The sequence below is a fragment of the Canis lupus genome, chromosome 11 (assembly GCF_011100685.1).
Source record: "Canis lupus familiaris isolate Mischka breed German Shepherd chromosome 11, alternate assembly UU_Cfam_GSD_1.0, whole genome shotgun sequence".
Lineage (NCBI taxonomy): Eukaryota > Metazoa > Chordata > Mammalia > Carnivora > Canidae > Canis > Canis lupus.
This window is the reverse complement of record NC_049232.1, coordinates 25379240-25406913: the sequence shown is the minus strand read 5'-3', so window position 1 is coordinate 25406913 and position 27674 is coordinate 25379240. Positions and strand designations below refer to the sequence as shown.

The following is a 27674-nucleotide window of genomic DNA, read 5'->3' as shown; positions in this document are numbered from 1 at the left end:
ACAAATTGCTTTCCTGCTCCCCCAGGCCTCTGGGAATAGCAGCAGGCAGCCCTGGTTGTATGGGGTAGTTGAGGAGTTTTATGGGTCTTTTGCATGAGTTGAGGGCACCAACCCAGTGGCTTAAGTGTGAAGCATGGTAGTGTAAGGGTTTTTATTTTTATATTTTTACATTTTTATTATTAAAGTATAGTTGACATACAATGTTCTATTAGATGGTAATGTGAGGTTTGAGAATAAGACACTTAGGGTTTAGTTCCTACTCCACTACTTGTTAGCTTTGAGTTTTTATTTAACTTCTTCAAGTCTTAGTTTCTTCTTTGATAGAAGAAATATGATAGTAGAGCCCCATCAGGATTGTTGTGAGGACCAAAGGAGTTGTAAATATGCAAGACAGATGTTTAGCATGGAGCTGCGCATATTAGATGCTCACTGGAAGTTAGCCACTTTTACTGTAGGGGAGCTAAGCAAGAATAAGTCATTTCCATGTTTCTGTGTTCTCTTTACCTTTGTGCTAACCAACTTAGAGCTCTATTCAGGATTAGGTAAAAACCAGCTCCTCACAGGTGCCTAGCATACATATTGCTTCCTCTGAGGAAGTAAAGAAAAGTTAAGAATTACGGGGTGCTAGTGTGATGCCACATATTTAATCCTTATTACAACTCTCTGAAGCAAAGACAACCCTCTTTTTACAAGTCTAGGCCTTGGGGTTTATGGAGGCGGAGGATTATTTGGCAGTAGAAGGCAGTGTCAGGATTCAAATTCAAGTCTGTTGACCCTGAAGCACCTGCCTTCCACTAAGCAGGCTGTCACCTTTAATACTGTCTGTTTATCCATTGGCTGTAGATACTCTTCTAAGTAGGCAGAGGGCAAAACTTAAATATAGGAACAAAACAAAACAGCAAGGCAGCAGGCCAATACTCATCTATTTCCAAGAAGTTTCTGAAAGGAATGGAAGGTGTGAGGTGAGAAGAAGAGAGATGGTTCAGCAACCCAGTGGCCTAGCTCTGTCACTTCCCAGCCATCTAACACTGGGCAAGTGTTCAACCTTTCTCAACCTCTGTCTTCTCATCTCGTAAAAACAGCACCTGCTCTTATAGGATTGTTTGGGTGTAGAATGAGATAATCTATATAAAGGCTGCAACACTGTGAGCGAATGCTGGCTGATACTACTACCGTCTTGACAATCATGGATACTATTGGGAGTAGCGGGAGAACATTGTATCCTCACAAACACTTGTAAAATCATCGGCTTGTGACCCTGTTGACCATAAGTCTAATGGACCAATGAGATGATCCCTGAACCTCTGAGCCTCAGTCCAGTCCTATTCTCAGGTGCTGGGGCAAGGGCTTACAAAGCCCTTCTTTGTGCCCGGCGTTTTATGGTTTGGATGGTACCACTGCCCCCTAGTGGCAGCGTCTCCTTCCTGTAGAAAAGGTTCTCTAAGCAGAGGGACTGAACTGGCCTGAGCTCCCAGTGTCAGAATCAAACCTCCTACTGTCCTGTGGGAAATGGACCAAAGGTGGAGGCGGACGTCTGGCCTCCAGCACAGCATCACTCCACAGGAAGGGCAATCTGTGGACCTGGTTTCTGGGGAAAACTAAAGAGGCCTTAGAGACCCTTAGTCATAACCTCAATCAGGTGTCCACAACTGAAACTTAAAGATACTAGTTCTTAAGTTATTATGGCAAAGTAGGGTTTATATCTGGAGAAGAAGGAGGTCAGAGGTAGTGGGCATGACCCTTCTACCCCTCTTTTCAAAGGGCTCTTTTCAGAACATCTCTGGAAGAGGATGTTTCATTAATACTTATTTAACTTTGAAGTTTCAAACTAGTACAGCCTGCTAGGGGTGGCTGATCTTGGTTGAGGACACAGGGAAAGCCCTGGGCAGACCTGTACCAGCACTTATTTCTGGGGAAGGCGTTTTTGTTTGTTTTTTAACCACTAATGTTTATTAGGCTTTATTAAATATTTTGAAATATTGAAGAAGTGTGTAATAGGCTATATTTAAATTTTTTAAGTTGTGATTATGTATATATAACATAAACTTTACCATTTTGACCATTTTTAAGTCTGCAGTTCATTCAGTGTACTAATTGTATTCATCATGCTGTACAACCATCACTATATCCATTCTTAAACTTTCTTATCACCCCAACTTGAAACTTTACATGGTGAAGTATTAACTCCCTGGAGGAAATTTTCATTCAAGCTGAACGCGTTCTTTGGGAGAAGTAGCTGTTTATGCATTTCACCTTCCATCCAAGTTTTTGAAGATATCCTTTCTTGGGGCGCTTGGGTGGCTCAGTTGGTTGAGTGTCTGCCTCTTGGTTTTGGCTCAGGTCATGATCTCAGGGTCATGTGATGGAGCCCTGCATCAGGCTCTGTGCTTAGTGAAGAGTCTGCTTGTCTCTCTCTCTCTCCTCCTCTACTCCTGCCCATGTTCATGCTCTATCTCTCTCTCTCCCTCTTTCTCAAATAAATAAAATCTTAAAAAAAAGAAAGAGAACCTCTCTCGCCTGTTTTAATTTTTTTAACTGACCTAAAGGCTTATAATTTGTCTCAACCTGGGTCAGTCCATCAGTGGTGGTGGGGCAAGTGGGGAAACCTTCCCCCAAAATGGAGTATTCCTGGGCGTCACTTCTGGGGAAGGAGGTGCCCAGTGGTGACAGGGGCCCTGTCATGCCAATCCTTCTTTTCCTACTTAATGTCTTCCCAGCGGGTGATGGCCCGGCCACATCTCCATTCCTAGTTACAGGTGAGGCTCAATCATGCCTTGTGCGTAACCAGCTTGAGGGCCAAGGTAGTTGAGATGGGGAGGCCCTTCTCCTCCTCTAACTGGATTTGAGTGCTTCAAGGTCAGAACCTTTGTCTTGTTCATCTTTTTCTTCCCAGAGTGTAGCACTGGGCTGTCCAACCATGAGACATTCAATCTCTGTTAGCTGTTGAATGGAATCTATCTCTGCTGCTAGCTCCTAAACACTCCAGCAAAGAAAATGTGAAGGGGCCTCCGAAGACCACACTACCCCTTACAGATATACCGCATAGCAATGTGACATAGGCCAAAGGACAGGATTTGAGAATCAGAGCACCAGCATGGTTTCACCCTTGGTCTTGCTCATGACATCTTTTGGCTTATATTTGCTGAGCATCTGCTTGGGTCCATAGCTTTGGAGTATGTGAAGAAGCCACAGTTCCAGCTTAGATAGGGTCCAAGATGAAGTCAGTGGGTGCAGGACATTCTTTCTTCTCTGATATCACCACTTGATTATAGAGCATCTCATTGGCCAGTTTTACCCCTGAGGCTTTCACTATAAGAAAATGGTTATGAATTCTTCCTGATTGTCACCTTGTTTTACTCTATGCCTCCAGAGGTTGGCTCATGGATCCTGCTCTCTTCCTCTTTCTCTCCTTCTCCTCTCAAATGTGCGATCATTTGCCCTAAACATTAAAGGCACTCAAACTAGGAGGAACATGAGATCAAGCCTTCAGGACAACTAATTGTCTTTGTTTTGCATAATTGCGCTTAAGCCTATGAACTAACAAACAAACACAGGTTATATCCCGGTCTGTTTGATGCCGGAACTTAATCACCTCCACTGTGCTCTTGAAATGCAGGAGGTAGGCACTAAGTTTTAAGTCTGTGATCTTTCATTTGGAGTCTGAGATGATGTGGCCGGGGAATAAAGGGGTGTGGGAAAACAGAAATGATCCAGCCTGAGGAGGCAGATTGGGAAATGCGGCTGAGCTCTGCTTCTGGATCACCTGTGGATTATTTCCTCCAGACAGTTGAAGAAGAAGCTTTGATAAAGAATAACAACACCTGTAAGGACTTCCTCATTGAGGCCATGAAATACCATCTGCTCCCTCTGGATCAGAGGCTCTTGATTAAGAACCCAAGGACCAAGCCCAGGACTCCAGTTAGCCTGCCCAAGGTAAGCCCCAGCCCAGTCAATGCAGCAGATGGGACTGTGTTCTGGGCCAGTGGCCTTCCACTCCTGCCTCCAAGTCTTTCCTCACCCATGGTTACCCTGCTTGGTGGCATTTACGACCTAAGTGATGGAGTCTACTGGTTCCTTTTGAATCTGCTGGTACCTCTCTCTTTTAGGGTCTTTCTTTTCAAAGAATTTCCAGTAACCTCCGGAGTCACTAGGGAGTTTTGAGAATAACTCAGAGCTCTTTCTTCTCTCCTCCTTCTTTGGTCTGAGTTCTTTTTTTTTTTTAAAGATTTATTTTTATTTATTTATGATAGAGAGAGAGAGAGAGAGAGAGAGAGGCAGAGACACAGGCAGACGGAGAAGCAGGCTCCATGCAGGGAGCCTGACGCGGGACTCGATCCCGGGACTCCAGGATCACGCCCTGGGCCAAAGGCAGGCGCGATACCGTTTAGCCACCCAGGGATCCCCTTTGGTCTGAGTTCTATTTCTTTTGGAAACAAAGGAATGGCTGGGTGGTCCTTGACTTAGTGATGGTCCTAACACTCCTCTTTCTAGGCTTATTTGAATCAGAATAGTTCTAGTCTGGTTCTTTCTCTCACTGCAGAGCCCTACAGAACAGTTAGGGCAACCAGATACACACTGGCCACTTTGGTTCCTTGCAAGGCCCTTCCCCTTACTGGTCATCCAGTCCTTCATCTGCAGAATGAAAGGTCCTGTCCTGGCTGTCTCTATTAAAGTCCTTCCCAGTTTGGCATCCCAGTAGGCTCTCTAGGATCCTAACATACGGACATCTCAGGAAAGGCCCCAGCCACCCCAAGAGGAAAGGCAAGCAGGGTGGAGTGAGTTGTGTTGACTCATTGACTACACAGCAAGGCAGCACCAGGGAATTATGTTAGGCCTTCGATTTATCCTCCTCTTCCTCTTTGTGGCTGGCTGCCATGCTCCTTGTCTGCAGCTTCCAAGGTTTTCAAAGCGTTAGAAGAGCATTTTGTCTAAGACCACATGTTTGGATTCTCTGAGGTCTGTGGTTTTCCTCTCTCCACTCCGCTCTGTGACTCTGGGTCATGGAGAATTTAGTGAGTGCAATGTGAACAAAGGTTACAAATATCCCAGCTAATACAGGCTACTGACACTTATTGAGTGCTGCTTCTTTGCCAAGCAGTAGGCCGCAGGCCTCACACGCACATCTTTCGTAATCCTCCTAAAAGCCCTTTATGGTGGAGACAGGTATCCTATTCTACACAGAGGAAACTGGAGGTCAGAGAGATTAAGTGACTTGCCTAAGGTCAACACAGCTAATGGAGTAGAACCAGGGTTTGAATTGTATATTTCTCACCCTCCAACCTGGGTGAACCCATCCCATCCTGTCCCTGGCTTCATCTTTGTAAACCTGAGGGTATATACCTACCTGTCTGCTTCCTGTTGCCTTGTGCAGGTTAGAAGGGGCAGCCACAGGTCAAGGGCCTGGGTCCGGCTGGCCATTTGCCTTACTGCATGTTGAGACTTTTATTTTACTGAAGTATTGCATTGAAACTACTTAATATTTTTCAAACTGAATATAACTTCAATTATAGAAATATATGCTCATTGTAGACTATTTAAAAAGGTATTGTATTTTTGAAAAAGAGAGTAAAACTCCCCTGAAACTCCTCCACCCAGGAGCAGTCATTGCTCTTCCCTTGGTGAATGCTCTTCCTGACCTATCTCTGCGTGCCTATTCGTAGAGATAAAAATGTGCCCTTTTAGATAAATGGAATCTTGCTGCATGAATTAAAGTCATTTCTATCCCCTACTCAAAGCAGACTGCTTTCATCGTTATCAGTATGGGTGAAATCAACATTTAAATTACAATAGGTACATGGTATTTAATTATATTTATGTATCATTATTTATTTAACTGTCCTCTATGTATGAACCTTCTAATAATTTCCACTTTTTATATAGTAAACATTTCTGTTTTAACCTTTCAAAGATGGCATGTTGTTTTAGTTTGCATTTCTTTCATTATGAGTGAGAATGGTGTGGGTTTCCTATGATTATGGTCTCTGTTAATTCTTTTTTGGGGAATTTTCTATCATGTCGTTTGCCTGTTTTTCTATTGGGCTGTATTTTTTTTTTTTTTTAAGATTTTGTTTATTTATTCATGAGAGACAGAGAGAAAGAGAGGTAGAGACACAGGCAGAGGGAGAAGCAGGCTTCCTGCGGGGAGCCCGATGTGGGACTCATCCTGGGACTACAGGGTCATGCCTTGAGGTGAAGGCAGATGCTCAACCACTGAGCCACCCAGGTGTCCCTGGGTTGTATGTTTTTTATAAATGTTTTTTAAGGGCTATTTTTACTTTAAAGAGGTGAGGCCTTTGTATGTATTTCCAATATTTTTTCTTAATTTGCATTTTGCCTCTAACCTTTTCTATAACTTTTTTTTCTGAATCCCCCAAAACAATTTTAAGTTAGTCATATTGATGTCTTTTGCTTTATAGTTTAGGTTTTACATCTTGCTTAGACATGTTTTAAAAAAAGACTCCCATGTTTTCTTCAAGTACTTTAGTGAATTCTGTTTCACATTCGAATCTTTGATGCACTTAGAATTTATTTTGGTGTAAGGGGTGAGGGTAGGAATCCAGCTTCATTTGTATGACAAATGATGAGCCAGTTGCCTCAAAGTTATTTTATTAATCTTCCCCCTTCATTAATCTGAATACCACCTTTATTATGACCGAAATTTCCTTAAGCTTGAATATTGAAGTCTTGAGAATACTGCTTCTAAGGTGCAGTGCTGTTCTATGTGGAGGAGGCTTCTTCCATCCCAGGTTCTTAGCTGGCATTGTTGCATGTCTTTGTGACTTCTCTCTTTGGAAAAGGAGGCTCTTATCTTACATCAGGTTACTGACATCTTTTCCTGGGGAGTGTGTTCTGGAGCTGAGGAAATGGCGCAGAGCTGGCTCAGTTGCTTTGTGTGGAAGCCATACCCAGTGACCTTTCCCTTTCTAGACTCTGCATCTAGCCTTTACCACACATCCTATCTCAAGAAGACACTTTTAAAAATCAAAGCCATTTTTTTGCCTGAGTCCTGACCTAGCCTGCTGAGACCATGCCTCCCTTTCCAGATGATGAATCTGTGGTTGAGAAGAGTCTACCCCTCTTTCAGGAGGCGCCAATGTTGTCCTGCTGTCATCTCTACTCCTTAGGAACCACTATTTTCAGAATGAAAATGTTTAGATTCTTGGGCATACAGACTTCTGCAGGCAACAAGAACCAAGACTTCTTGTGAATCTATTGAAGGAATTTTAAAAAGGACATCATGGCTCTTAGCCTCATTGTTCCCTCAACTTTAATCCTTGAATGATTCAAGGTTCTCTTGTCCAACCTGCTTCTCAAACTCTACTCTGTCATCATTGTTTGGGCACTTAAGTTAGTGAGCGGAGCCCCACTGTGGGTTTGAGGAGTGGGATGTCCTGAGGGAGACTGTCACTTTGAAGATTATCTGATGGTACATCATCTCATTAAGTCATCACAATATTACGGTGTTAACTCTTCATATCCCTAGTTTACTAAGTTTACTCAGAAAGGTTAAGTAACTTGCCCGGTTACACAGCTAGTTAAGTGTGGAGCTGGGATGTAACAAGGTCTATTCCACTCTAGAGTCTGTGTTTTTCTCTCCTACCAGATTACCTCCCAGGGGCAGGTTTTTTTTTCAGATTTTGGTGGCAGACAAAAAAGATCCTTTTCTTTTCTTCTTCTCATTATTTTTTAAATCAATATCTCCCTTAATTAAACTCTGTAACATCCATTCATCTCTTTAAGAGATGGATTCCAATACTATTATTTGCTACTTTTCAAATTAAGACTTTATATTTTTAGAGCAGTTTTAGGTTCACACCAAAATTGAGGGTAAGGTAGAATGATTTTCCATATACCTTCTGCCCCCACACATGCATATGCTTTCCTCATTATCAACATCTCAGATTATTTGCTTTTAAATTCAGTTTTATTGAGGTATAGTTGATACATAATAAAATTCACTTTTTTTAGGGATACAATTTGATAAAATTTGAGAAATGCATACAGTTATGTAGCTGCATCCTAATCAAAATATAGAATATTTTAAATACTCGAAAACGTTCCATTGTGCTGCTCTATAGTCAAGCCCCTTCTTTTACCCCTAGGTTTTGGCAACTACTGATCTGATTTCTGTCCATATTACAGCTTTGTCTTTTCTAGAGTGTTATATAACTGAAATCATGCCATATATAGCCTTTTGAGCTTGCCTTCTTTCTTTTAGCGTAATGCTTTTGAGATTCATCCATGTTGTTGCACATATAAAGAGTTCATTCCTTTTTATTGCTGAGTAATATTCCATTGTTTGGATGTACCATAATTTGTTTATCCATTCACCCATTGATGGACATTTGGGTGTCCATTTTTAGCTATTATGGAAAAGCTGTTTGAACATTCACTTACAGATCCCTGTATGGACTTATATTTTAATTTCTCTTGGGTAAATACCTAGGAATAGGATTGCTGGGTTGTATGGTAAGTATATGTTTGACTTTATAAGAAATTGCTAAACTGTTTTTCCAAGACAGCTGTACCATTATGTATTCTCATCAGCAATGTATGAGAGCTCCAGTTACTCCACAGCCTTACTACTACTTGTATTATCTATTTTTTAAAAATTTTGGCCCCTGTAGTAGGTAGGTGGTTGTATCTCACAATGGTTTTAATTTACATTTCTCTGATGACTAATGATGTTGAGCATCTTTTCATGTGCTTATTTGCTGTTTCTATATTTTCTCTGGTGAAATATGTTCAATTTTTTTTTCTTTAAAAAATTGGGTGGTTTTATTCTTACTGATTTCTACGAGTCCTTCATATGTTGTGGAATGTAAGTCTTTTATCAAATTTGTATTTTGCAAATATTTTCTCCCAATCTGTGTCTTGTCTTTTTATTTTCATAGATGTATTTTTGGGAGGGTAGAAGTTTTAAATTTTATCATTTTTTTCTGTTATGATTGATGTATTTCATGTTTTATCTAAAAAAAATCTTTGCATTATCTAAGATTACAAAGATTTTCTCCTATACTTTTTTTTTCTAGAAATTTTAAAGTTTTAGGTTTTACATTTGGGTCTGTGATCCATTTTGAGATTTCTTTTTAATATGGTGTGTGAGGTAAGGGTGAAAGTTCATTTGTTTTGTATTTGAATGTCCAGTTTTTCCACAGCATTTAGTAGAATGATTCTCCTTTTTCCATTGAATAGGCTTGGCACCTTTGTTGTAAATAATTGACTCCATATATGCTGGTCTATATGTGGATACTATTCTGTTATTTTTATCTATTTGCCTATCTTTCCACCGATACCTTGTTGCTTTGATGACTAGCTTTATAGTAATTCTTGACATCAAGTAGTATGAGTCCTCTAGTTTTGTTTTTCAGAGTTGTTTTGCCTATTCTAGGTACTTTGTATGTTCATTTATCTTTTAGAATCAGCTTGCCTGTTTCTACAAGAAAGCCTTTGATAGGGATTGTGTTAAATTTTTAGGGTCAATTAGGGGGAATTCATATATTAACAATACAGTAGTCCCCTCTTATCCTTAGGGGTTGTGTTCCAAGACCCCCCATGGGTGGCTGGAACTGTGGATAGTATTGTATATACTGTTTTCTTCCTATACATAAATACTTCAGATAAACTTTATAAATTGGGCACAGTAAAAGATTAATAGCAATAATTAGTCATAAAATAGAACAATTATAACAATGTGCCATAATAAAAATTATGCAATATATGATTTCTTTCTCAAAATATCTTACTGTACTGACTCACCCTTTTTCTTGTGATGATGAGAGATGATAAAATGCCTACGAGATGAGATGAAGTGAGGTGAATGATGTAGGCTACTGTTGACCTTCTGACCATACGTCTGAAGGAGGATCATCTGCTTCTGGATCAAGGTTGTTCATGGGTAACTGAAACTGCACAAAGCAAAGCTGGATAAGTGGAGGGAGGGGGGTATGCTGTACTAATCTTCTGATCCATTATCACAGTATGTATTTCCATTTATTTTGTCTTCTTTAATTTCTCTTAGCAACATGTTACAGTTCTTTTTTTTTTTTTTTTTTTAACATGTTACAGTTCTTAATGTATGGATCTTGTAGGTCTTTTGTTAGGTTTATTCTTAGGTATTTCATAGTTTTTGATGCTCTTGTAAATCTTTTCTTTTAAAGTCTACTTTCTAATAGTTTATTGCTACCATGTAGAAATACAGTTGATGAGAAAAACTCTTTAATGGAGGAGAGGTCAGGTTGGTGATGGCTTCACTGGTTTCTGAAAAGCAGGGGCAGTAGTTCAACAAGATGACCATATGCCCTGGGCTGACACTTTAGGGAGGTATTCAGGGTTCTCTTCTAGATACCTCCTTCACTAAACTATAGATTCCATGATAGCAGGCATTACTCATCTCTGTCCTTAGCATGTAGTCTGGAGTCTGGCACAGGATGGGCAATAGTAAAAGTTTTCATGAATGAAAGTATAATTTTTTAAAGATTTTATTTTGAAGTAATCTTTCCACTCAATGTAGGGGCTCAGACTTACAACCCTGAGCTTCAGAGTTGCACACTCTACCAACTTAGCCAGCCAGGTGCCCTGAAAAATATATATTTTTATTTTAAGATTTTACTTATATATTTGAAAGAGAGAGAGAAAATATGAGCAGGGGAGGGGCAGAGGAAGAGGGAAAGAATCTCAGGCTGACTCCATACTGAGCACAGAGCCCAACATGGGCCTTGATCCCATGATTCTGAGATCATGACCTGAGCCAAAACTAAGAGTCGTATGCTTAACCAATTATGCCACCCAGGTATCCTAACAGATAGATTTTTTTTAAAAAAGATTTTATTGGGTGTCCAATTTTAGCTATTTTTTGGGGTGTCCATTTATTTATTCATGAGAGACACAGAGAGAGAGAGAGGCAGAGACACAGGCAGAGTGAAAAGCAGGCTCCATGCAGGGAGCCCAATGTGGGACTTGATCCCAGGACTCCAGGATCAGGCCTTGGGCTGAAGGCAGGCACTAAACTGCTGAGCCATCCAGGGATCCTGAAGAGATAGATTTTTAAAGAAGAAATAATCTCATAGAGATTTAGTACTGACCATTTCTATCATGCCACGTTGTTTTCTAATACTGTCAGCATTCATACATGTATTTTTTGCAGAGATGTAGTGATACCCTACTTGGTATTATCCTTTGATGCTAATGTAGATTAACCCTAGGACATTTGGCTCAGCACAGGTCCAATATCAAATGAATCTCCCCATTCCTGGGGAGTTGGATAGGTGGTCAAGCATTTAAATTAAAAACAATAGCACCAGCAGGAAAGTAATAAACCGTCATGCATGCATTAACTCAATTCACTCATTCAACACAATTCCATTGAGTAGTCTCTGATTGCCAGGCACTGGGCTTGATGCTAAAGCCATAGAGCCTCATGTGAACTGGTCTCTTGTCCACAGTGCTCCAGACTCAGGGGAGGGAAGACGGATGTCACAGGACAATTATAGTGGATCATGTAAGTGCCACAGTGAAGGTATGGGCAGGACACTCTGGGAGCACAGAGAGAGGTGAGGGCTGGAGAAAGCTTTCTGTAGGAGCTGATGCCTGAGCTATCTTCAAGGTCAAAGGGATATTGTCTTTAAGAGTGAACATCCAGAAATTGGTTTAAATGACCGCAGGAGAGGAGGGCTGACTCACCACCTCAGATGGCCACTTAGAGTAAGTTGTACTCGGTGCTTTGTTCCTTCCCTAGGTTACTGTTCTTAACACCCAAGACGTTAATGATGACATGAACAGGGTTGTTTAAATATGGTTTCCTTGTGTTTTAAACACAGCACTTTATATATATTATTTCATCTTCGTAACAACTCTGAAAGTTTTCATGTTGGAACAAACTCCATGTTGGAAATTCAATGAGATTGAATGACTTGCCCAGGGCTTCATAGCTAAGTGGGAATATAAAGACTCAGATCCAGGTCTGGCTGACTCATAGCCACTATACAATACTAACTCCACAATGATGATAACAGCAGATAACAATAACCCTCCAAATGTGAGCCCTCAGAATATGCCAATCCCTGGGCTAAATGATTTACATTTATTATCTCATAGGATTTACATGGTTATAATCATCCCCATTCTACACATGCAGAAATTGGATCTTGGGTTATGTCACTTACTCATTATGTATGAATTCTGTATTTCTGCATTACAAATTACCCTAACCTTGGTGACTTAACACAGTAAATGTTTACTATTCTCACACTTTCCATGGGCAGGAGTCCCAGCTCTGCTGGGTCATCCTGGCCCAGGGCCTCTTGTAAAGTTGTAGTTGAGCTCTTGGTCAGGACAGTGGTCATTTCCAGGCTTGTTTGGAGTGAGGGGCGGTGGGGAAGTGAGTGTAGATCTGCTCCTCAGCTCACTGTTGTGAGCTCTCTCCATAAGCTTCCTGAGTATCATCATGACATGGAAGCTGGTTTCCCTTGTGGCGAGAGATTTTATAGGAGGACAGTGAGAGAGCATGCCCAAGACAGAAGCTATAGTCTTTGTATAACCTGTTCTCCAAGTGATGGGACATTTTTTCTGCTGTATTCTGTCTGCAGGGTACAAGTCAGTAAGTGCAGCCCACACTCAAGGGGAGAGCGGATAAATTCCATGTCTTGAGTGGAAGAGTATAAGATAATTTGTTACATATCTTGAAAGCACCGCTAATAAATTGCTGAGCTGAGATTCAAACCCAGAAGGACTGACTCCAGACAAAAACACATGTATGAATGCTGACAGTATTAAAAACAACTTGGCGTTGTGAGCTTTGAGCTGTTCTGTTATATTGCCTCCATATTTCACACAAGAATTTTTCGCTGGTAATGTGTGGGAAGAAACTCAATTCCTGCCCTTTGGGGACTTTTAAGAAGTCCTCTGAGAGAGTAAGGTAGAAATAGACAATTGAATGGGGCTCCTGGGTGGCTCAGTCAAGTAAGCATTCAACTTTTGATCTCAGCTCAGACCTTGATCTCAGGGTCATTATTTCAAGCCCTATGAGTTCAAGCTCCATGCTGGATGTGGAGCCTACTTGAAAAAAAAAAAAAAATGAAAAAAAGAAAAATATATAAGTAGCCAAATAAGTAGAGGAAGAGAAGTAAGGAGATCATTGGACCAGTTGAAGGAACCAGCCATAAGAATTGCAAGGGCAGGTTAGTTTGGGCTTTCATGAATTCAATCCAGATAGGCTTTCTAACAGAGGACACTTTGAGAAACACAGCAGTGGAAAGAGATTTGTACTGTCTTCAATTCTCAGCAGTGAACCTGTTTGCAAGCCAAGCCCCTTCCCTGAAGAAAATAGGACTCTGCCTTTAGATAGCTGTAGAGGCTAATGAGAGCGTTTTTTTCCTGAGCCACATATGCACAGATCATACTGACACATTCAAGCCGGAACAGCTAATAGCATCATCTAGGCTCCCACACATTCACCACCCAGCACTTCCCTGAGGCTGGGTTGCCATGGACAACCGGAGCTGTCTCCCAGTCTCTCAAAACACTCCTACGTTACCCTGTTCCACAGATGGCAGCAGAGAAATGAGGTCCCAGCAAGATGCAAATGAACCTTTGGAGATGTACTGAGCCTGGCACTTTTCACTGTCATTTCAGTTCAAGTGACATCTCCATTCAACTCTTTAAAAATGATGGTGAAAAGCCATTTGGGCCAGAAGTGGGCAGCTTTCTCCCAGCTTGGCCTGTCCTTTCAATAGATGGCATTGGGAACAAGGCTATTGGTAGGGTCGGTAGGCTGACTTTTAAGCTGGGCCAGGGCCCTGGGTGGCCACTGCTCCTCTTTAGTGTGATCCTTCAGATGGACCCAGGCCGCACCTAGAAAATAGCCTGGGGTTCTGAAACAGGTCCTGTCATCACCCTGGAATTAGTGATGCTCACTTTCTTGTTCATAGATCCTAAGTGTCCTTCTCCACCATTTATGGGGAGTCTGTTTTTTAACAACTGCTTTAACCAATAATAATGGTGCTGGTGTTGACTGAATAATAGAAGCTCACATTTCATGTATATGATTTACCAAGCTCTGTGCCACGTGCTTTGTATCTTTAAGGCTCCTGACAGCCACAAGAGAAACATCCTATTATCCTCATAATACAGGTAACGAAAGTGAGGTTCTGCAAGGTTAAATGTCTTGCCCATGGTCACACAGCTATTTAGTGACTGGGCTGATACTTGAGCCCGGATGTGTCTGACTCCAAAGTCCATATTCCTACTCCTTCTTTCTTCCCTGGGTCTTGCTCTCAAGTTGCTGCTTCTCCGCTTCCCACCGTCTCTGCACTTTGGCTGTCAATTCTTGCCTGGAGCAACTGTTGCTCAGGAACCTGCTGGGACAAGTCTTCTGCCTCGACCTCGACACACTCCTTTGGATGAATTGGTGTTAGCCCTGCGGCCCCACGCACCAGGGTAAGAGAGACTCTCGCTTCCTGCCCTGGCCCGAGGGACCGACTGGCTGGGCCTGCCTTCTGCCCAGCTCACTGGTCATGGAAGAGTTCGGACACGCACTCCACTCTTGCCTGATGAAAAAAGTTTACAGAGCCCAGTTTTTTCCTCTCACTGTAGTGAAAGTCTGATGACGTAGAGGTGAGGGTCATGACTGACAGGTGAGCCAGAAAGCTCTGCTCCGTTCGCCTACTGTGCTTTTCTCTGGCTGGTCTCGGGTACCGGGGACACTGTAGCTCTCCCATGGGGTGGCCATCATACTCTGAGGAGGGACTAACATGCCTTTCCTTCCCCAGTCACACTTTTGAAGTCTTAAGTCCTCCATGGAAGGGGATAGCCTTACATATGTATTTAAAAACCATCTTGTTACAAGATTGGGAGTGAAATTTCTTTTCTAAGGAATCAGGTAGTCTTCCATGGTCTCACTAAGCTCCCTAAAATAAAGGGCCATTTGCCTTTCCAAGATAAGAGTGTTGCCCTTGGGAGTTGTCCAGCAGCCTTGCTGTCCATGGTTGAGTCTGGCTCACCTGTCTTCTGTCAACTGGAACTCTCCATCCACCAGAACCTGTGCAGCCTTCATTCAATACAGGGGACTCCAGAGACGTGGGGTTAGGACCCTGTGGTTTGCTACCAGACTCCCCAGTACCCCGCAGTCCCTGAACATGAGTAAACTATATTTGGTCTAGCATAATTGTTAGCCTGGAACCAGTTCTTTATTGTGATACCTGTATGACCCCTGGTAGTTCTCACAGGGTTACCTAAAGGATACTGTTAAAAATAACAATCATTAAGCTGATTGGATTCAATGATTTCTATTATAGGCATTACAAATCTTTAGTAGATTGGGACTTAGGGGTGTTGGGGAAAGAAAGAAATATGCCTGTTTAACATCCTGGGTCTGAGTTTTTTCTGGAAATGTTAAATGAGAGCTTATAGGAGAAAATTGTTTAAGTGTCTTCATGCCCTAATATCTTACCGTCTTCCTAAGCAGCTAGAGGTTTATAATTTTATGGATGTAATGCATGTAGACTTTAGGGAATACTCCTTTTTGTCTAATTGGTTGCTAAGATCAGGTATCTATGGAAACAGCCATCCTTTAGTATTCAAGATAGGAAGTTTATTTCTTTTACTCTGTGCGATTATACAAGGAGTATAGTGTTTCTTGTATGATGGCTTCTTGCAAGGCCTGCTGTAGAAATTGGATTTCTTAGGTCTGTGAAAGAAGCAGAAAGGATGCCTTCTCCTTCTCCTGCCTTGAGCTACCTCTACATTTTCAGAAACCAATGGTCCTCCCCCACAAAACCTCATAATTAACTCTTCCCAGATTATTGTACAAGTTTTGAATATTAAAAATTGTCTCTCAACAGTGGTTTTATGAGCTCCAAGCCAAGTTTATTTTGAAACCTTGTTCTGTGTTACTTTTGTCTTTCTACTCAGGTTTTACCTTACCACTGAAATTTTTTACATTTGTATAACACTGTTTCTATGTAACTGTGAAAATTCTCAGATGTAAGTACTGTGTTTTTGCCAGTATGAATATACCTTCTTACCTCTGGCATAAGATATATTTTGTTTTATGTTCTATACAGAGGAAGGCTGATAACTTGTACAAAGAATAAGCATCTTTCCTCTGGTAGTTGAGAGAAAAGATGGGGAAAGTTCTCTCTCTCTCTCTCTCTCTCTTTTTTTATCTATCTATCTATTTATTTATTTATTTTTCCTCTCAAATTCTATCCCCAGACTTGTAATCTGGTGTCTAGCATATCTTAACCCCAGAAAGTGATGTTCTGGACTGTATTTTCTTCAATTTAACTGTATATTCTTTTAATTTAGTTTTTTGCATATGCTGTTTACCATTCATTCATTCCTTATTCCAAATATTTGAGTACTAATTTGACCTGGCACCGTTTCGCCCTGCAATTATCTTTGCGACTGAGGCAGGTATATTCTCTGTCCTGTTAAGGTTCACCATCTAGCCAGGGAGACAGGGTTGCCAGGCAGTTACAGCACAATATGGAGCAGTTTTTTTTTTTTTTTAAGATTTTATTTATTCATGAGAGAGACACACAGAGAGAGGCAGAGACACAGGCAGAGAGAGAAGCAGGATCCCTGCAGGGAGCCTGACATGGGACTCAATCCTGGGTCTCCAGGATCAGGCCCTGGGCTGAAGGCAGCACTCAACCACTGAGCCACCCAGGCATCCCTGGGGTAGTTTTAATGAGAGAACACAGGGCATGTGTGATCTCAGAAAAGGGACATTAACTCAGATTTGAGATCAGAGAGGTGGACACATCACCTGAGTCCTGAAAGATAAGCACGTGTGAGAGCAGAGGGATCCAGAAAGGGGGGAGAATGTTTCATAGAGAGGTAACAGAGGGTGTTGAGTGCCTGAGGTCATTGCAGAAAGAAAACTTAAGTCCTGGTTTAATTCTTCCTTAGTCTCCAAAACTAGATTTCATGGAAAATCGTTAACAGTATTGTGCCTTCATTTTAGCTTTACCAACTCAAAACCAGAAGGGTGGTGCAAGTTCTAGGCATGTTTAAGAATGCATGGCAAATCACTGGGCCCCAGAGGAGTAAGGTGGGCGTTGTCTGAGTTTGTCAAAAGGCTGCGTTAATTAACAACCCCCTTCAACTGTTCTGTTCATGGATGCCTGACTAAGCCAAGAGTTACAGAAGGGAAATAATGTTGAATTCAGCTTTTCTCTGAAAAGGGCCACTCTTGACACAGAGCCACGGACCCTCTGAACCACATCACAGAGAGTCAAACGTAGAATATTTATTTCCAGAAGCAGTAGCAGTAGCTCTAAGCTTGAACTGTGTGTCTTGGGTTCCTTTGGAATGTTCCAGAAGTTGGAACTGACTTCTGAGTTTTTGAACACTGGATACCCACATTTGACTACAGACCACCCACATGGGCAGTAGGTAGGTGAGCCTGGATCTGGAATCTTGGGGCCTAAATGATGGATGAGCAGTAGTTACGAGCTCCTGGTTCTGCCTCCTGGTGTGGTAGATGCTGTTCACCTGAGGCATGTACTCCTGTGAGTTGATGTAGATTTTGATCATCACTCCTCTCCCCAAACATTTGTTGTGGAGAAGTGAGAGTACTCTGGTTATTCATAATGGCAGACATTGTTAATGGAACATCATCAACAAGTCCCTGTGGTCCAGGGGTGAAAACAGTGGTTATCCAAGTACAAATATTGGAGCAGCCACATCACTCTCAACCAGGAACTTGTTAGAGATGCCCATTCCCTGCCCCACTCCAGACCTGCTGAGTAAGCACCTCTGGCAGGGTGAGCCTGATAATTTGTGTCTTAACAACCAGCAAGGTGATTCTGAGGCCCACTGAGTTTGAGAACCACTGGAGTAAATAATACAAGCTACAGGTAATGAGAAACATCCTGTGACTCCTATTGATTGGCGGCCTGTGACTTCCACCCCTTTCTCATCATGTCTAAGGAGGCATCTTGCAATGCCAGTGAGCATGATGTCCTTATAGGGGCAACCATGAAATTTGTACAAGTTCATTAAAATGTGTACACTGTTGTTGACTTTGCTACTTTTTAATTTATGAATAACAGGTGACAAAAGTCACAATAACGGATACCACAATTAAATGCTGTGGCTCTGTTGCTATAGCTGAAGCAGTGGCTGGCTTTTTTGCTTTCTTTCTCCTTCCTTCCTTCCTTCCTTCCTTCCTTCCTTCCTTCCTTCCTTCCTTCCTTCCTTCCTTCCTTCCTTCCTTCCTTCCTTCCTTCCTTCCTTCCTACTATACCCTACACTAAGAAATATGTTTAAATTGTTATGCAGGAGACACCTGCCTGTATGTATAACCACCACAATTGTTTGATGAAATAACACCCTTCGTATATTTTCTGTGCTGCTCTATTAAAAGTATGCTGGTTTGCAATGCATAAAATTCATCTCATGACTCACTAATGAAATGTGACCTGCAGTTTGAAAAACATGGATGTAGTGAGCTGTCTATGCATGGACCCGGTCCCTGGAGCAGGAGAGGGGTGGGGCTGCCTTCACCTCTATGCCAGGTAGACTTGGTTTTCAGTCTTTATTCCGCCACTCTCAGCTGTGTGACCTTGGGCAATCTACTTACATTCTCTGAGCTTTAATTTCCTCATCTGTCAATATCAATAATATCTACCTCACAGGGTTATGGCGACATGTAAATGACAACACATTGCACGCAGTGACTGGCAGTGGTAGCTACTACCTTACCTGTGGAAACAGTATTGTTCAGAGCATCATCAGTTAAATACATTTTTGTGGTTGCTACCCCAAAGCAGTCTTTCGCAGTTTTCCCCTAAACTTCAATGAGTAAGTGCCTGCCCTCTGTAGTTTCTGTAATCAGAAATATTTTTGAAGTAATTTTATCCTAAAAATGCAACCAAGTTGCACTCTATTCCAAAATATATTCAAATTTTGATATATGTTTTGTGATATTTTGTTTTGATGCAAAATTTCGTTTCCCTCGCCGAAATCCTTGAGGGCATTGTGATCATAGAACAAGCCCTGAGTGGCTACATGTACCACCAGCACAGCCCTGAGCACAAGGATTTGGAAGTGTAGTTCTCATGATGGTGTTTCTTCATATGATGTTATTGTTAGATTTTTCTTGAATTGTCCTATTTGTTGGTGACTTAGGACAGCATCTCCAAATGTGTAACTCTGTACCCTGGATGGCCCGTGGACCCTGGGCAGCTGGCATGCGGAAGTACCAGGGATTGATCATGTGTGAATCCATTAGCTGGGCAGACCCAGCTAATGTCTGTTTGTCTTTCTGGAGGTCATGATTGTGGTTGGTGGCCAGGCCCCCAAGGCGATCCGCAGCGTGGAATGTTACGATTTCGAAGAGGACCGGTGGGACCAGATTGCTGAGCTTCCCTCCAGGAGATGCAGAGCAGGTGAGTAGCACCATCTGTCATTGTGCAGCTTGCTTTCCCCAGCTTGTCTCTGCTTACTGCCAGAAGTCCTCCACTGCTCCTTGTTTCCACAAACATCTGTGCATTATAGACTCTCTTCCTCTTCCTTCCCCACTTGCCCAGTTTCTGGCTGCCCCTTCTGGGGTCGGTTCTTATGTGCTTTGGGACTTCAGGCTGGTACAAGTATTTGCTTGAATCAAACAACATTGGAAAAGCATATATGAATGGAAATCCAGAGAGTCCATAATGGCTTCCAGTTCTATAAAGTTGGAGATCACTTTCTGTGGTGAATTATTCATGTGATTGCCCGGCTCCCCAATGTCACTCATTGTCACCACATGAGTGATCAGCCGCCTGAGATGACCTCGATGCCTTGGTTTTCCTGTGCCTCAGGTGTGGTGTTCATGGCTGGTCACGTGTATGCTGTGGGCGGGTTTAACGGCTCACTGCGCGTGCGGACAGTGGACGTATATGATGGTGTGAAGGACCAGTGGACGTCCATCGCCAGCATGCAGGAGCGCCGGAGCACTCTGGGTGCGGCCGTGCTCAATGACCTCCTCTACGCCGTGGGGGGCTTTGATGGCAGTACTGGTAGGTCTGGGATGTGGTCTCCATTCCTCCCGGCCTGGGACATGCCCTCAGGGCAACCCTGGTTTGCTCAGCCAGTTCTTGGGCCAATGTTCTGTCCATCCAGAACTACTTCCTCAGCAGCATACTCATCCTTCCTCATCTCCTACCTTGCTTGCCAGAGGCAGGCTTTCCTGCACACAGACTATGTAACTGCCCACATGCTATCATTTCTAGGACTCTAGGAAGGATTCTGCACTCAGAAGAGAACATATTCTCCTTGCTATTGTTTGGGAACCTATTTTTTTCAAAAACTGAGACTTAGCATGTTTAGCTGCAGGGCATCTTAGGATTGTCCAAACCTTCTGCTGGACGAACAAAGGAGCTGGAGTTCAACCATGGGAGAAACCTGACTCAGGCGCATGCCATCTTTGTCCATTGCCCTTTCCCTGCCCCATGAAGCTTTGCCAGGCTGTGCCACAGCAGGAACATCCACTTGCTCCTGGCTTCTGTGTCACTTCAGAGTTCAAATCAGAAACTATGAATAGATGTGGACTTGGAGAGATGATCACATTTCTCATCTACCTCTAGGTGGTACTCTCTGTAGACAGTAGCTCTGGTACACTGAAATGCCCCCAGGGATGTAAAAAACAGGATTTTTTACTTCATTGAATTTTCATTTGTGTCTTTACCACTTGATAACCTTTCCCAGTCTTCTCTTTGCCTCACTCATAAACCTCCAGGGTCTACAGCCCCTCCAGGGGCTTCCACTAATGGATAGGACCTGAGAATAAAGAGAAAAAAAGGGAATGGAGCATTGTTTCTTTAAGAAGTTGCTGTCAGCTGTAAGTAGAAAGTTCTACTATATGGTGGCTTATGCAATTGAGAAATACTGTTCTACCCATGAAACAGGGACTCTGGAAGTTGGTAGTTGCTCACTTCATCCACTTGATCAAGAATATTGTGGCCAAGCTCTTTAAACGTCTCTTGGCTATGTTCTCCTAATCATAAGATGTCTGTGGTAGCTTAAGCCAGCACATTTGTGTTCCAGGTGGCAACAGCAGGTTGGTGTTGGCACCTGTATCAGAAAAACAAATGCTATTTCAGAAATGCCCATCAGACTTCCACTTAGGCCTCATTGACTGGGTCACCCCTAGGGTGGGAAGGTAAGTGTTCAGCTTCTCATGTAAAGGAAGAGAAGGCAAAAGGTGTTAGGTGAGGCAACCACAGGTTTTTTCCCCTATTCTGTAGGTGTAACGGTTAACATTTGCAGGGCAGTTCAGTTGTATCCCTGTGTCCTCTCATGACCTGCCCTGAGTCAGGCCTTGGTGCACCTCCCATGCAGATGTGCTTTAGGGAGCTGCCCTAGGCCACACAGCAAAGTAGAGGTGGTGCTCAGCCATACATGCAGGTCTCTGACCCTCTCCCCAGCTTTTCTTGGGCACACTGGGTGAGGCCTCACACTGTAGGCAATCTCATGAGTCTCTTGTCTCCCAGGCCTAGCATCCGTGGAAGCCTACAGTTACAAGACCAATGAGTGGTTCTTCGTGGCTCCGATGAACACACGGCGGAGCAGCGTGGGTGTGGGCGTTGTGGAGGGTAAGAACAAAAGTGCGTGGTGCCCTATCTGTGCCCCAGTCCGCAGGTCTTGTCCTCATGCCCTGGCTCTAGTCCTCCCATCACAGCTCTGAGTCAGGTACTAGTCTCCTGACGGAACAGGTGAGGAAAGTTGAGGTGCAGCTACTGGCTCGAGGCTAGCGGGTGGCCTGCTGTGTTGGGAAGAGTAAGAGAAGCCTAAGAGGAAACACCGGCCTGTTCCTTTGGCCACTTGTCAACAGTTCTCTTACAGGTTGAAGACTCAGGGTCAACATATAACTGAGGAGCATAATGTGATGGGGGGTAAGAATCATTTCATTTAATTAATTTTATTTTCCTATTCCTATGTTGACACATTAACAGAGCCTAGGGTGAAGTGGGCATTTCCTTCCTGGTCTGATTACTGTCACGGCAGGACAGGTTGGTCACAGAGTCCTGCTCTTGTTAGGAAGGGTGTGTGGGGTGAGGCAGGTGGGAGTGATTAGGTCTGGGGCTCAGTTAGACTGTAGTTTATAAATGGCTCCTTTATATACAAATTTTGTTCCCAAAATCCTTTTGAAGAAGATAGGCAAAGCTTACATTTTCTCCATTCTCCACATGCGGAAGTAGAATGCCAGAGAGGCAAGTGATGTGCTCATTCATAAATAGCACAGCCAGTCCTGGAGCCTGGGTCTTCTGACTCCAAACTCACTGCTCTTTCTATCGTGCTACACTCTTTCAGACCATTAGCAAATGCTATCAGGGAGTCTTATAAATATGTGTAAATTCAATGTATTAAAGCACAGAGTATGATTTGGACTAAAATGTCCTACTTTGTAGGACAACACTGTCTCTCTGCTTTTCATGTGCACCCCAAGAACACCCTTACTTGCTTTGGGGAAAGTTTGATATGCAGTGATTAGACAGTAATAGAAATATTCTTTTCTCTCACTGCATTTCTTGTTTTGTACCAGTATTGTGTAAATTTCCATTTAAAAGTACATTATTCTAACATACTAAACAAGTCATCCTGGTGAGTGCAAGGATTCCATCCTCCTATCAAGATAAATTGTTTTTTTGCAATCTCATCCTCCTGGTGGAACAGAAATTGATTTGTCTGCCAAACGTAAGTGCTTTGTCTAGCCACCTTCCCACTTCCCCCCTTGTTCCTTAGCCAGGAATATCAAACAATAGAGGAGGGGTTAAAAATAGCAAGTCCCTGTTAATAGACTCCAGGAGAAACCTTGAGTGGGTATTTTTTCAGCTGATACAAGGTTGAGATGGTTGGCGGGGGTTAGAGAAGTTGCCTTCATGGTAGTGATTTTAAATCCTCTCCTTAATGCTTTTGGGAGCATCTTGTGTGTGTGGAAGGAGTGCTGTATTGTAGCATGCCTTTTGACACAGAGGACAGCCTGGGAACATGTTGATCATGTGTATCCTAAATTTGAAGCCCTTTGGCTCTGGGTCATCCTGGGACAAGCAGAGGGTCCTCCTCACAACTCCAGTGAGAATGTTTCAGGGGCATCTTACAGGGCTTCTGCTTCACTCTGGCCTTATAAGTACAGCTCTCCACGTTTCACCGTGCTCTCCTCCCTCTCCCTGTCTCCTACTGTGGCTGCCTGGTCTGAATGACACTGGGGTTGCCCTTGGGAGCTTCTCCTCTCCTCCACATCCCAAGCCTTCCTCTTTCCCAAGTGACTTAGGCTTTGGTGAGTGGTGGGCAGCTGGGAGGGCAGGTGGTTGTGTCTTGGCCAGCACACCCCATAGAAGCAGCCTGGACTCTAGAAGAGCTTCTGGGTCAGGAATTTCTCCTGTGGCTTAGGTGAGGATGGAACTGGAAAGGAGGTGTCCCTTTCTTTTAGAAGGTCCACTGGAATGGATTCTGGGGCAGAAAACAAAACCAACCTCAGTGGTAGAAGAAGAAAGAATTTTACATTTGATACAGCAATAGTTGTGATGGTACAGTGCATTTTTGAGCCTCTAAATTAAAATAATTGCCCACTTCCAAATAATGTTTGTACTTTTGTTATTTCTCCCTTAGGAAAGCACATAGTGACAAAAAAATCTCTTTTAATTAGTAACTCTATTAAGTGGATTTGCATTGGGCAGTGCTTATTTAGCCTACAGCCAGTGTTTAAGATCTTTATTTTAACTCTCTTGTTCCCCATCAGTCTGTAGCCCACAGGTGAGGTAGGACTGCCCTTGCCCACCTCCCGCACCCCCCTCCCCCCCCGCCCCAATGTGGGGGAGGCAGGAGTGGGAGAGAAGAGACCCTCCATGCTTGAATCTCTGCTCTGGGAGCGCTCTAATGCCAACTTCCTGCCCCTTATCCAACCTTATGCCTGACCCCAGGCAGAAATGATGCTTTTGGATAGCAACTTATGGTATTTTTATTTTAAAAATGGGTAATGATATTTCAGGGATATTGTGCATGGCTCAAAGATTACAAGGGAGCCAATAGATGAGTTCCAGCCACCCTGGCCCAGAGTTGACACAGAGCACTGCATTCACATGCTTCATTTGCTGAAATTGTGGACTGAGCACATGAATAACGGTGAAGACAGGGTTTGGGTTCTCACTGAAGAATATTTTCCCATATTGTTTCATCTGCCATTGTGAGCCTTTAGCCACAAAGTCAGCCTGCCTGCCTGTAGCTGGGGCCCTCTAGCTTTTTATGTCTTGGGTGCCTTATCCTGGAGAATATCTAACATAGTGCACTAGCAAGAGTATGCTAAGCCCCAGTGGCATCAGACCATAGCTTTGCATGGGCACTGAGGGTGCTTACTTAGAAGCATGCTCAGTATGGATTCAGGGAGCCTCATGGCGTATGAGGAAGTGGAAGGGAGGCATGTGAAGAATGCTTAGTCTGGCTTGTGGTGCCTCTGGAGGAAAGGGGCCCTGAACTCTGATGGAGGGGAAGGAGCCAACCCAGTGGGTTAAAGATGGAATTTCAGCCCAGCTCCAGTTACTTTCCAGCACCACCTTCAGCCACTGTATCTGTTCCAGGGAAGCTATATGCTGTCGGGGGTTATGATGGGGCTTCCCGCCAGTGCCTGAGCACCGTGGAGCAGTACAACCCAGCAACCAATGAGTGGACGTATGTGGCAGACATGAGCACTCGCCGTAGTGGTGCAGGTATGAGGGAGCCCCAGGGTACAGGCTGTGTCTCATCTGCTCTCAGGTGGGTCTGGAGACCAGCAGGTGCATGTTCTACCTCATTGTACCTTCCTATTCTTTCCTCTTGATGTCTGGAATCCCACTAGCACCTTGTGTACCCCGACATAAGCACTTACAGATTAACCTCTCCCAGGGGATTTTCTCTTCACTGTGATCCCTTCTGTTTCTGTGGGGATATCTGTGTTCCTGGAAAGGGAACATTTGCTCTGTGCCAAGTGCCATCCTAATAAGCACCTTCTGTACTTAGATTGATCTCATCCTCACCACCGCCCTAAAAGGAAGACACAGCATTAATTCCAACTCAACAGGAAGTAAGTTGACCAGGGGGCGAATAATTTGCCCAAGGTCATTTAACTGGTAGAGTGGGATTCCCACTCGGCTTTGTCTCTGAAGTTAGCTTTTCTGACCCCTAAATTATCACAGTCACATTCTTAGAGAGTAGAGCAGTGAGCATGGCTGTCCTAGTCTCCAGTGGATGAAACTCAAGCCTGCCTGTCTGGGTTGAAAACCAAGCTGTCAGTGTTCCTATTAGGAGATGAACTTACATCTCTCTACCTGCACCCCTCACTCCCTTCCCCACATGGAAAGGGAAGGACTTTGCAAGTGTGGCTCACTTCTGAATCCTGTGGGAAGACAAGGAGCCATGTGCTCTCTGGGATTTTCCAGGAAGTAGAGCAACAGCCCCCATCACCTCAGAGGCCCAAAGAAAGGGTCTGAGAGGACAGAGGCATGGAATATTGGGCCCTGGCTCTCTGGTCTGGTTCTGTTGGGAGCTGATGAGTGCTGAGCAGCCTGGGCCGGGTGGGAAGGTTGTGTGACTTCCTCAAAGGGAAGCAACAGTTGTGAGTTTCCACCAATAATACTCTTCCTTTCTCGTTGTTTTTTTTTTTTTTTTTTTTTTTTTTAATTTGAGGTGTAGCTGACATGCATTAGTATATTAATTTCAGATATACAACATTTTGACTTGGTATTTGTATATATTATGAAATGATCACCACATACATTACATCTGTCACCACACATAGTCACAGAATTTCTTTTCCTGTGATGAGAACTTTTAAGATCTACTTTCTTAGCAAATTTTAAAATATGAAATACAGTTTTATTAATTATAGTTGCCATACTTTACCTGACATCCTCATGACTTTTTTATTCTATAAGTGGAAGTTTGTACCTTTTGGCCACCTTTACCCATTTGGCCCACCCTCTCACCCCCTGACCTTGGCAATCATTCATCTGTTCTCTATTTTATGAGCTTTGATTTTTTTTTAAAGATTCCACATAGAAGTGGAGGTCATAGGATATTTTCTCTGATTTAATTTACTTAGTATAATGCTCTCAAGGCTTTTCTTTTTTATATAATTTTTTCTTTTGTGTGTTTTTGAAGATTGAATTATAATCTCACTTTATAGCACCAAACATGTGAGTGTTCAGCATTCCTTAAAAACTATGCTATTTTAATATTAAATTCAAAAACCTGTGTGTGCTCACTGGTTAGAAAAGAAAAGAGGTATACGGCCCCATTTAAGAAGCATTTGTGTTTGGGATGCTATTTTTAGCAGGCTTGTTTCTGCTAATTCTGACCAGTTGGCCCTTCCTAAACGTGGAGCAAATGCCTGAAAGTCAGGACACCGGTGCTTTAGTGCTGGGCCGGCTGAAGCTTACCATGAGACCTTGGGCAAATCCCTTCCTCCTTTCTGGCTTCTGATTCCTCAGATGTGAAATGAGTGGGTTATAGTAGACGTTCCTTAGAGGCCAATGCAGTTCACCCATCTCATGACCCCTGCCCCTCCATAGAGCTCCTTGAGTAATCGTGGTTTCTAGGGTCTTAGTAGAGTTGTCTTCACACCTCCTAGGAATCCTCTATGACTTGAGGTGTGAGAGCAAGTTCAAGGCTCAAGGATGTAGGGACAGCTCAGGAAGAGTGGGGTAGCCCTGAGATAGGGGGGTGGCTTCTAGGAATGTCTCAAGCAGGAAGTGTGGAGGTGCAGCCCCGTGTGGAGCCACTAGCACAGACCTGCCTCACCTGCCTTAAATGGGCCTCTGGAGGCCAACAGCTCTGTCTCTGCCAGGCGACCCAGGGGTTGTTGCTGTGTGGAGTTCGCTGGAACTGCTCTTGCCTTTACCTGGGCTAGCAGTTCTGCTGCCTGTGTCCTCGGGTGAAATCAGTTTAGGGAATGCTCTCTCTCCCAGAGTGGACACTTTACCTCATCACTGAGTCTTGGCATCAGGCTCCCAGGACAGATTTTGCTTTGTGCTTCATGTCCCTAAAGTGTGGGAAAGCCATCCCTCTGGAGAGGGGAACCCATACACTTGTGATAGTGGGTGTTCTTTGGTGGCTCAAAGAACCTTTGAAGTGCCAGGAGGTCCAGAAGACCTCTATGTGAACATTTGCGGAACTGGCTACAAAAGGACAAAGGTGACCCCGATGGCCTGGAATGCTGCTTGTTTTTTTACTAGGGTATGAACTTCGCCTGCAGATGGTTGAGGAGTCCATCTGCCGGCGAAGTCCGGAGTCCATGGTCCCAGAGAGTCCATCTCTGGGACCCGGGCTGGGCTTGTTCCTGCTGAGCATGGAAGAGGGGCAGATGAGGCTGCTTTGGAACACCCTGAATGTATTAAACCTGGCTGTTAGATAGCCGTTGCTGGTACAACACCACCATCTGCTGTTAGTTTATGGCAACTGTGGCATAATTGCTAGAGGGGATTTTACGTATCTTGTCATTTAAACAATAAACCTGGTGTCGTCAGGTGCAGGGAAGCAGATGAGTTAAGGCACCCAGGGTCCTTGTCCGTGTGAAGTTTATATCCTAGAAATCTGGTGCCCTGGGCTGACACCTGGCTACACATCCCAGTCACCTGAGGTGCTTTTTCTGATTTCCAGCCAGTGTCTGTGGGAGAGAGGCCCTGGATTCTGTCTTTTCAAAATCTCCCCACCTGAAT

The 27674-nt window shown here is 43.4% G+C and overlaps 1 protein-coding gene and 1 non-coding gene across 8 annotated transcripts in view; both read left to right on the top strand.

Moving 5' to 3' along the window:
- Positions 1-27674, top strand: part of KLHL3 (kelch like family member 3) — a 114019-nt gene that overhangs the window by 74077 nt on the left and 12268 nt on the right. For 5 of the 7 annotated variants that reach the window (XM_038552245.1, XM_038552244.1, XM_038552242.1 and 2 more), the window contains 5 exons: positions 3784-3933; positions 19277-19394; positions 19806-20003; positions 21477-21578; positions 24561-24689. In XM_038552245.1, the coding sequence (XP_038408173.1) occupies positions 3784-3933; positions 19277-19394; positions 19806-20003; positions 21477-21578; positions 24561-24689 (697 nt within the window). Of the gene's footprint in view, positions 1-3783; positions 3934-19276; positions 19395-19805; positions 20004-21476; positions 21579-21938; positions 24496-24560; positions 24691-27674 lie in introns of those variants that run through there. The other 2 variants (XR_005366714.1, XM_038552246.1) reach the window with 2 other exon arrangements.
- On the top strand, positions 14411-14488 carry MIR874 (microRNA mir-874). Its single transcript, NR_049518.1, has one exon. It is a non-coding gene; the product is annotated as a microRNA mir-874 (primary transcript).